Genomic DNA, 9,923 nt, shown 5'->3' with positions numbered 1-9,923 from the left:
AAATATCTGGGAAGATGTATTCGTGTAGAGTTTGCTTATTTTATTGTTAGTGACATCTGAAGCTGCTTCTGTTTATTGTAGGTCTTAGTACAGTTTGTTTGAGAAACTTTAAAATGCATGATCATCCTAGTTTTTCCTAATGCTGATCTAACTTTCTACTTTGTAAGAGCAGTACTGAGTGCTGAAAGCCTTCCTTGTGGTGATGTATTGCTTTTTAATCTCTCCAGAAAGCCACATGCTTTTCTGAAGGGAAGCCTTTGATCCTGAGTAAGCTGGTCTGTTTGTGTTTGGAGGAGGGAGGCTGGACTGGGCTCTGGAGAGGCTCCTTCCACCCTCGGTTTTGTGGGTCTGTTCCAGAGGCTGTTGTTTGAAACCTGCTTTTGAGGTCTGGCTTGATTTGAGTAGTCAAAGCGAGGAGCAGTTGTTTGGGTTTGAAGACAGGGTTTTGGAAGTGGTGTTGAAAGTAAAATCAAGGGAAAGATTGCTCTGTAAAAATAAGCACTAATGACTTAAGGAATTTGTGTATTCTTCTCTTAAATTTGTTTTAAGCTTCTGACAGTCCTTGTTTCTTAAGCATGAGGATTAATGAATTTAGGCCTGTTGATGGAAGCAGTGAATAACTTGAGTGATTTAAGTGCCATGGGGCTATGTGGTGTTGGTAAGAAGCAGTATAAATAGTACAGGTAATGCCCATCTTTGGGTTGGCTGAACTTGTAATATCTGCTGGATATAGCGTGGAAATAACTGTCCTTCTCTTGTAGATGCCTTCAATTAAACTGCAGAGTTCAGATGGAGAGATCTTCGAAGTTGATGTTGAAATTGCAAAGCAGTCTGTAACTATAAAGACCATGCTGGAAGGTAAGAGCATGAACCCGTGAGGATCACTGCCTCGTGCACAGGTAGCAGGGTATGCAGGGAAGCCTCTTGGACAGGAGCTGTGAGCAGAGGAGACAAACTGGTGCTGACCTGCCAAAGGATTCCCAGGCCTGTGAGGCAGCTTCTGTCTTACGTCAGAAGAGCCCAAACAACTGCTGTCATAGCTGAAACTATGTTTTGGGTGGATGTGCTCTCACATAAAGCTTAAAGTTTCAGTCTTCTTGCTATGAGCACTTACAGGGAGGCTTGTAAAAGGTAAGCACCCCACTGCCTTGCCTACAGCCTGCTTCGCTATTGTAAAAGTTAAGCAAACAGAGCATCTAATAATATTAAACCCCAAGTTTATTTAATCACACAAAGCAGTCTTGCACTGTAAATCTCTCTTAAATAGGGTGGGAGATCATAAAGCAATGCACCAAAGAGCTAAAATGAAACCTATATTGTGGGCTTATGGCTGCAATTAAATTATTTGGGCTAAATGCTCAGTTCTGATCTCCTGCTGACATAAATTTGAAACAAAAGAGCTTGTGGGGGGGAGGGGAAGTCTGCCAGATGGCTGGGATACAGAGCAAGCTGTGTCTAATCCCTCCCTGCAAATCCTCATTGTCTCCTGGTGGCTTTCCCGGTTTCTGGGTGTATTCATGAATTAACTTGGAGGGGGGAAAAAACCCCTTTCTGTAGATGTAGTTAAAATGATGTTCTTGGGTATAAATATTTGGCTGGTTGTGACACTTGTACACACAAGAACAGTAAAAACGAGGTTGAAATACTCCCAAGCAGTGAACACTTTGATTCTGTTAATAAGATGCTGTAGAACATGACCAGCAACATGAGCAGGCAACGTTGCTCTCAGTGGAATACATCAGGGAGCACAATTCTTCTCAGCTTTCTCATGCAGAGGCTGGTGTTTAGTGGCACTTGGTGCTGACTAAAAGCAGGTTACACATGGTAGGTGGTGCTAGGCACCGTAAACTAGCTTCTTACTACTCTGGGTGAGAGCCAGTCTCCTTGGACAGATGAAGTGCATCTGCAGTACAGCTGGTTAAGCATCAGTTGATAAACAGTGCTTGAAGGGGAAGAGCTAAAAGGTGGGGTTGTGTTGAGCATCCTGGGACCACCAGGATGAATTTTTGGCTGGCAGATGAAACTGCTGGTTTGATGGGGACAAGTGGAGCCGAGTTGACTCAATCTGAGATACTGCTTGAATTATTCTCCCATACCAGCGATTTTGGACTGGTCACTTCTTGCATTAGAACCTGCCACCACATTCAGAGTATGCAGTTGAAGTCTGTGTTAACTGGTGACATATGCAGTGCCCTTTAATGTCAGTATTTCAGCTTCTGAATCTATGAAGTTATTCCAGACAAGAAGTAGGACTAATTAAGCTCTCATTAATAACAGGAGTTGACTTGCCTGAATACAGCAGTACATGCTATTGTAACTGCACAGATTCGATCAGTGAGGATGGTGTGACAGTCATGTTCTGAAAACTTGAGTTCCTTGGTGATGTAGAATTGTCTCCTCTGCAGATAGTGAGTGAAGATCTGCAGCTACTCAATTACAGAAAGTAACACCAATTAATATGCCACTAATTGCACGATGTTAATCTTTGACAGTTAGGGTGTCATCCAACTGTTAGCATCTGTGTAATCAAAAAGCATATTCTCTAATCAAAGCTGGTTAATGTGGTGTTTGTGCTGTGTATCAAGAGCAAATTTTAATGATGTTTTAATCCTAATTTTTACTTTGATTCCTTAATTATATCAAGGGGACAAAGAGCAAACTTTATCCAGATGTGTCTTGAGCAGGCTGACAAGCTTTTAAAGCAAGGACTATCAGGAAGCATGCTTTGGAAATGCTTTTTTTTGTTGAAGGATCGTGCTGCTGCCTTAGCATGTGAACTTCTTCAGCTGGTAAGAAGCAGCGCAGGTGCTTCAGAGGCTGGATAACTGGCTTCTCTATTTACTGCCCCAGTAGAGGGCAAAACACTGTCTCTTACCACAGTAGATCTGAATCCTTGCTTAATAATAAATGGAATGGGAGATCTCGGCTGGAACACTCTGGTGTAACTTGTGGCTTGAGCTGCTGAAAGTGGTAAATACGTGTAAGTATTAGTCTGATTGTTCAATGTATCCTGTTCCCACAACACTGAACTAGCAAGTTGGGTTCTAACAAGTAACTCGCTGTTTAACTGATGGCTTGTCGTTGCTCTCATTTGATGAGGCAGCCTTGTTAGCTACTTAGCCTCAACTAGGTGTAACCTAGTACATATAATGCGGCCGTGGCTCCACAGAAGCTTTCTAAAACCTTCTGAGCTCACCAGTGAGAGCTCCTTTGCTGCCAATCCATTCAGCCTCAGTGGTATTAACCCAGTGGAGAACTGGTGAACTAGCCCAGTTCAGAGAAGAGTAAGTGGTTTTGTCTGCCCGTTGCTTAGTCACCTCTCTTGTTTTCAGATTTGGGGATGGATGATGAAGGTGACGATGACCCAGTCCCTCTTCCAAATGTTAATGCAGCTATCCTAAAAAAGGTAAGATGCTGGAAGTGGTTGTGTTCATGGCAGTGATGAAATGTGCAATTCATGCTGGAGTTGGGTATTTTGTATTAGAACTACTTCCCATGTGCTGGCTACGAGCTGAACTGATTAGAGGTGCATGAACACGGGCACCTCGGGGAGCTGAGAACTGGGGTGAAGGTGGCAGGCAGGTAATGGTAGGAGACATGGGGTGACCACTTGGAACAGCAGCTGGAGGCCACTCAAGCTTCCAGAGGCGTGGAAGTGGTGCTGGGCATCTGTGCACACCGGTATTGCATGGTATTAAAGGACTGATTTTTAACTGGATTCTGGGAAGTGAGGTGGCTCTTCAGGAGATGGGATGTTAGGAGAGACTGTGGCAGTTCCAGTGCTTCAGACACTGCACTTGATGGTGTGAAATTCAGTACAGACCATGATTGTTGCTGGGTCAAGAGAAGGGAAAGCAAAATATGATGTTGTTTCCTAAGATGCTTTTTGCTCTGAAGTGGAAAGCGTTGGGTTAAAATAAGCACTGGACTGTTTGGGAGTAAATACAGGGTTAGGAATTAGTTCCTAGAGAACATACACACAAATAACTTCAAACTTGTCAAGTCTCTTGGGTTGGCAGAATGGAACAGGGTGTTACTTGCAGTAGATCCCTGCTCCTTTTAACTGTCCGGGTGATGAGATTGAGGTTACATGTTCCCAAGCTACTAAAAAAAAAGGCAACCTTTTGCCATGTGAACCTTGTCCTGGGGTGAACCTGCCCTGCTGGTGGCTGCTACCAGCTACACTCCTCCCCTGAGTAGTATTCTGCTTAAAAACTGTGTTTCTGCAAAGAAATTGAACACTGAGGTTTATGTTTTCTTTGCACAGTCCTGTGTGTATTAGCACAGGGTCAAATAGCTTTGTAACACCAGCAGCTGGCTTATAGGATCGTAAGTAATTTACTACTAGTATTTCAGAAGACTTGTACTGCAGGGCTGGGGATCAGTTGTTCTGAGATGAAAATACCAGCTGTTGGAGTGTGTTTATACAGAATTCTAATATTAATCTAGAGGAAAAGGTGTATTTCTTCTAAAATTAAGTTACGTTCTAGTTGGGGTCTAATGGGAGAATGATTTGGCTGCAACTTTACTATCAAACCCATGATTAGGTGATTCAGTGGTGCACCCACCACAAGGATGATCCACCTCCTCCTGAGGATGATGAGAACAAAGAGAAGCGAACAGATGACATCCCTGTGTGGGATCAAGAGTTTCTGAAAGTAGACCAAGGAACACTGTTTGAACTTATCCTGGTAAGTGTGCTCAGGGGGTGTGAGGCTCTGCCTGGCAGTGCTCCACTTACAAACACAGTCTGGGTGCTCTTGAATAACTCCTTTGACTTCTCTGAATCTGGGCCCCTAGAGCTGTCTTTATTCTTGGGGCTCCTGAGTCTTGGTTGAGGACTTACTACTAGAAGTGGAGTTCTGGAGATGTGCATACAGATTAAAATCTGGCTTTGGCCTTCTGTGGTACCATGAGCCAATGTTGTTTGGCTTGGCTGGTTAATAGTACTTCAGCACTGAAGATCTCGGGTGTTTGCAGGCTTCTGAAAGCTCTTTGTAAAAGGAGGTGCCTGGGGGGTGTCTTTCACGGTACAAATGACTTCCCCTTCTGTTTGGCAAGTTTTAGGTACTGTTACTTCAAGGTTCTGGCTAAAGCTTCTCCAAGTGGAGATGATCTGTTTGCAGTTACTGTATTGCACAATTCCAGTGTCACCATAACTTGGGTAGTACATCTGCAGAGGCACAGTATTGATATGGAGGCTTTAAATTTGGGAACTCTTCCACAGGCTGCAAATTACCTGGACATCAAAGGTTTGCTTGATGTCACGTGCAAGACAGTTGCAAACATGATCAAGGGGAAAACTCCAGAAGAAATCCGCAAGACATTCAACATCAAGAATGACTTCACCGAGGAGGAAGAAGCACAGGTACTTGGTCTGGGTTTAACTATAATGTACCTGGTTTTCTGTTGAATTACTGCGTGGGGCTTCATAATCTAATGTGTGATGCAACTGACTTGTTAACAACAAGTGTAAATGCATCAACCTCTCGTAACTGACTTGCTACTAGTGGGAGACCTTCTGGTGTCTGCAGGGCTTGCAGCCTGTTACCTAAGAAAGTCAAAGCAAAGTGTATTGATGTCCTAGCTCAAGTGTGTGTCTGGTGAGGAAGCATGGGGGGTTCTTTGTGGCAGCCTTAGCTTGCTGTTAGTAAGAATGCTGAAGCTGAATCGTTGCGTGATGCTAGAAAGGTAAGATGGTTGAATTCTTATTTTTAAGTAATGAACTCCTTGATCTTAACTTGAAAGAGAAACTGCCTGCAAAATGGCAGAGTTGGGAGAGAGCAGAACAAGATGCCTTCTTTACATACCAAGTCAGTGAATTCTAAACTTAGGTTTGTTTTCAGTGCTTTATCATGAAAAAAGCAGTTTGATCTTAAGCCAGTCCATTTGCTTTGCTTGGTGGAAAGAAATCAGTTCTGATCAAACCTGGCATGGGGAATAAATTTCTTGGCTTATATTGATACAGAGGTCAGTTTGGAAGGCTGACTCTCTCATTACAAACCTGCATGAAACGTTTAAGCTGCTTCTGAGTTTATGCCTTCCTGCAGTGAGTAACCCTGAGTCCTTACAGGGATTTAGAGCGAGCTTTAAGTTCACTGCAGCTAAATCCTAACAGTTAAACTGCTCTTTCAGGTACGCAAAGAGAACCAGTGGTGTGAAGAGAAGTGAAGTATTGTGCCTGACACTCGAACACTGTAAGGATTGTTCCAAATACTAGTTGCACTGCTCTGTTCATAATTGTTAATATTAGACAAATGCAGCAGCAAATGAAGTTGTGTTAGCAGGATGTTGTTCCCTCTGCATGTGTAGTGGTTTTTTTGAGTACAAATTTAAATCTTCTGAGTTTTTACTAGTGTAATTGGATGTCTTTTTACTTTACTCTGCAATGAATAAAACTTAAGTGTGGATTCTGTATGGGAAGTAGCACTTCAGGTTATCCTTTTCATTATACTTTGAAACTGTTCAAGTCCAGTTCCAATGCTAAGGATTGACTCCATTGTAAATAAAACCACCTGTGGCTTCTTCCTCAAGAACAAGACACTTGTATTTACAGGGTATTGGTAGCTTCAGCAAGGAAAGCTAACTAGCATGTGTCTTGAGGAAGTAGGTGAAGTAAAAGCTACTGGATTTCTTATGAAAACCATTGTGGGCAGAATTAGTGTTACTTAAAGTGATGGAACTTCTGAGATGGTTCTTGTCCTGCATACAAAAAAGAGAAGCTATTTGACCACTTTCTTGTCCTGTTAGTCTGGCCTTAGAGACTAGTGAAAGATGTGACCTAGAACTAAGCAAGCTCCTGAGAGTGAGATTTGAATCCTCCAACCATGTCTTGAAGACCTGCCTCTAGCTGGTAGCAGATGAGAAGTGTGTTGCTTTATGCACAGGATTGGTGTGTTTTTATATGTTCCTGTTAAAAGTGGAATCCTGATTTGACCAAAAATGACTGACATTACCAAAGTTACTATTATTGACCTGTGCATGTCAGTAGTGACTGGGTTTTAGGCAATTTTAAACAGCCCTTGTGACGTAGCTCTTTAAAACATGGTTTCATGTGTCCATATGAAATCTTATGCCTCTGATTGCGATACTTTGGCTTGTAGAGACTTTAATTATTGCAGACAAAGCTAATGCAATATCAGCTTAACTTGGACAAAGCCACTTGCAACTAGTTAAACAGTAACTGGTTTTCTGATTTTTATTTCTTTTGTTTTTTTACAGTTCCCTTATAGGGAGTAGGGATGGTTGTGTGGTAGATCTTTGAGGTGTGCTCTTAGCTTGTATTGCATTCCATTCTCTGTATAAACCTTAGAGTAGAATGAACCTTAATAAACATACTTATCTCACTTTAAATATCAGTGTTCCACTTCTGGATTAATAAAGGGCTTTTAAACTTTCATTTGCAAATGGTTCTAGTTATTTGGAACTAGACAACCTGTCACTTGCTACTGTGTGTATGTACAAACAGGAGCACTGAGGCAGTGGTTAACTGAAGTAAAACAGATGTAAGGGTTTGGTTTAATGACGGATGCAGGCCACCAGTCAGACACAGTGGGTGACTTGTCAGATTAAGCTGGAAATGAAACAGCAAGCAATGCACATGGATGTATTGTGATGCTTTATCAGCTTTTACGTGATGATCTTTGTAGCCATTAATGAAAGGATTTGTAACTTGCTCCCGAGCAGCATTCAACTCTGTGCTCTGGGTGCATCTGCTGCTCACATCTGCTTATTCAGCCTTTGTCCTGCTGTGCATATCACAGGCAGATTAGATATTCTGTTGTTGGGGGGCATAAAATACTCCAGTGCTGGGCTTGGACATAGAGTCTTAGACTGGTCTGTGTTGGAAGGGACCTTAAAGCTCTTCCAGCTGCAACCCCTGCCACAGGCAGGGACACCCTCCACGGGCGGGGACCCCTTCCACTAGAGCAGGTTGCTCCAAGCCCCTGTGTCCAGCCTGGCCTTGAACACTGCCAGGGATTTCTCCAGGTTTGGGAAATGCTTAATTGGAATTAATTGAATTAATTGGAGAATGATCCTGACTTCACTGAATACTTGATAGCAGTGAGAAGGGGAGATCAGACCATGGAGAGCAGGGACTGCTCAGGGAGCTCCATCTGTGACCCAGGGTCCCACTACACCAACTGTAAGCCCATGTATTTCTTCTTAGTCTTGGTTTACTGCTTCAGTCCTACCCCTTGAAGCCTGTTAGCAATTGTCCTAAAAACTATTCATACAAATGATGAAGGGGGGGGGGGAAAGAATAGTCTTGACTTCCAAGAAATCATTATTTGAGAGGTTCAGATCAGAACTCCCAGTGGCCCATCTCAAAGAGCCACTCTGGCAGTTACTTTATTTATAAAGCTATAAACATTTTGAACATAAAAGCCAAAAAAATACAAACTCAATGAAGTAAAAAACTTACAACAAGTGGTGGATCATCACTGGACAAATGAAAGTACAGCTGCAAAACATTGATCCCTGCTACATACAGACAGTGGTTGTACTTGGCTTAATGAAGTGGTGCTTCCAGGACTCGTACATTCAAACTGATCTCGGGAAGTCGAATGATGTACTTAAGGAAGAGTTGAAATTGCTGTAAAAGAACTTTAAGGGCAAAGTTTTTTCCTTCTGTTAAAAAAGAGCATTAACACAAACCAGTAATGCTTCATATGGTGTTTCTAAAGACACGTTTGGTATTGCTCAAGGTAACTTTGTTTTGGTGTTGGGTATCAGCCCTGGGCTCTGTGACAGCTCTAGGTCACTGTTTTGTCTTGGCAGTGGGCAGCTTAATGGTCTCTTATCTTGTGTGTTTTGGAAGCTCTGAACTCTGTTCTCAGTTCCACCAGCCTAAACTGACCCTGCTGCACCAAGGGGTGGTCTGAGCTTAGCCTGCAGCACAGGGCAGCTCTGGCTGTCAACCTGCCTGCTGGAGCAAGCACAAGTCAGAACAACGCTGGCTTGGAAGGCGGGTGTAGGTGCTCCAGGTTGTGTGTGGAGGTGCTTCAGGGGGTGGTGGGATTCACTGTGGGGATTGTGCAGGAATCGGATGGGATAAAGGGGATCAGAGGAGGCTGCTGCAGGGGTGGGCCCTGAGCCCCTGCAGGGATCAGCACCACCATGGAGGGACCAAAGCAGCCTTGGAATGAGCAAGTGAAAGCCCTGGTGAGTTTTGACAGGGGTGAGGGCTGCTCCTCGGCTGGGAGATGTGGGTTAATACATCTGGGACTTGCCCCTTGATTCCTACTGGTGTTATTTCTACCCATCTGCTTTTCTTCTAGTACCTGCCTTTGCTTTGCTGCTATAGAATCCCAGCCTGGTTTGGGCTGGAAGGGACCTTAAAGCTCCCCCAGCTCCAACCCCTGCCCCGGGCAGGGACACCTTCCACTAGAGCAGGTTGCTCCAAGCCCCTGTGTCCAACCTGGCCTTGAACACTGCCAGGGATGGGGCACCCACAGCTTCTCTGGGCAACCCCATCCATCCCCAAAATACCAACTGGGTAGTAGCTTACAACAGCTCTACACCAGGGCTGGGTTAAGCTACGCTGCTGAGGCTGCTTTGTCCTCTCTGGTGTCTGCAGTGGCTGATGCTTTGACAGCCCCGTGCGCTGAGGGTCTCGGTGACACGCGTGAGCCGAGACATCGCTGCTGTTCTATAAAGCAATTTTTGGGTGTGTTTTCAAAACAAGAGATAAAAAGAGACTCTGGGGGCTGGGAGGAGCCTGAGCAGCAGCTCCTTGTTCAGCACCAGCGCCTGCTCTTGTCTAAGCTGGCAAAGTAATGTAAACCAGAGCAGTGTGGATGGAGCGAGGGCTCCAGAACTTACTGCCCCTCTGAGCGCAGTCAGTGCATGGCTGGCGGTGGGGTTGGGTGATGCTGCTTCCCTAAGGGTTAAAATGACTCTTTCAAGCTTTAAAATGACTT

At 44.1% G+C, this 9,923-nt stretch overlaps 1 protein-coding gene across 1 annotated transcript; it reads left to right on the top strand.

The window, feature by feature from the left end:
- The first annotated feature begins 748 nt into the window (after positions 1–748).
- SKP1 (S-phase kinase-associated protein 1) lies at positions 749–7,397 on the top strand. The gene is made up of 5 exons (XM_010020146.1): positions 749–858; positions 3,333–3,406; positions 4,548–4,691; positions 5,228–5,368; positions 6,136–7,397. The coding sequence occupies exons 1-5, from the start codon at positions 762–764 to the stop codon at positions 6,169–6,171; spliced, it is 492 nt and encodes a 163-aa protein (XP_010018448.1). The 5' UTR covers positions 749–761; the 3' UTR covers positions 6,172–7,397.
- Positions 7,398–9,923: the final 2,526 nt, after the last annotated feature.

The sequence above is a fragment of the Nestor notabilis genome, unplaced genomic scaffold (genome assembly GCF_000696875.1).
Source record: "Nestor notabilis isolate BGI_N333 unplaced genomic scaffold, ASM69687v1 scaffold24358, whole genome shotgun sequence".
NCBI classification, from domain to species: Eukaryota; Metazoa; Chordata; class Aves; order Psittaciformes; family Psittacidae; genus Nestor; species Nestor notabilis.
This window is presented reverse-complemented; position numbering and strand designations above follow the sequence as displayed.

Coding starts and splice junctions, on each gene's coding strand:
- SKP1 (XM_010020146.1), top strand. CDS start 762: ATGCCTTCAATTAAACTGCAGAGTTCAGATGGAGAGATCTTCGAAGTT. Junction 859..3,332: donor TATAAAGACCATGCTGGAAG/GTAAGAGCATGA, acceptor TCTTGTTTTCAG/ATTTGGGGATGGATGATGAA. Junction 3,407..4,547: donor ATGCAGCTATCCTAAAAAAG/GTAAGATGCTGG, acceptor ACCCATGATTAG/GTGATTCAGTGGTGCACCCA.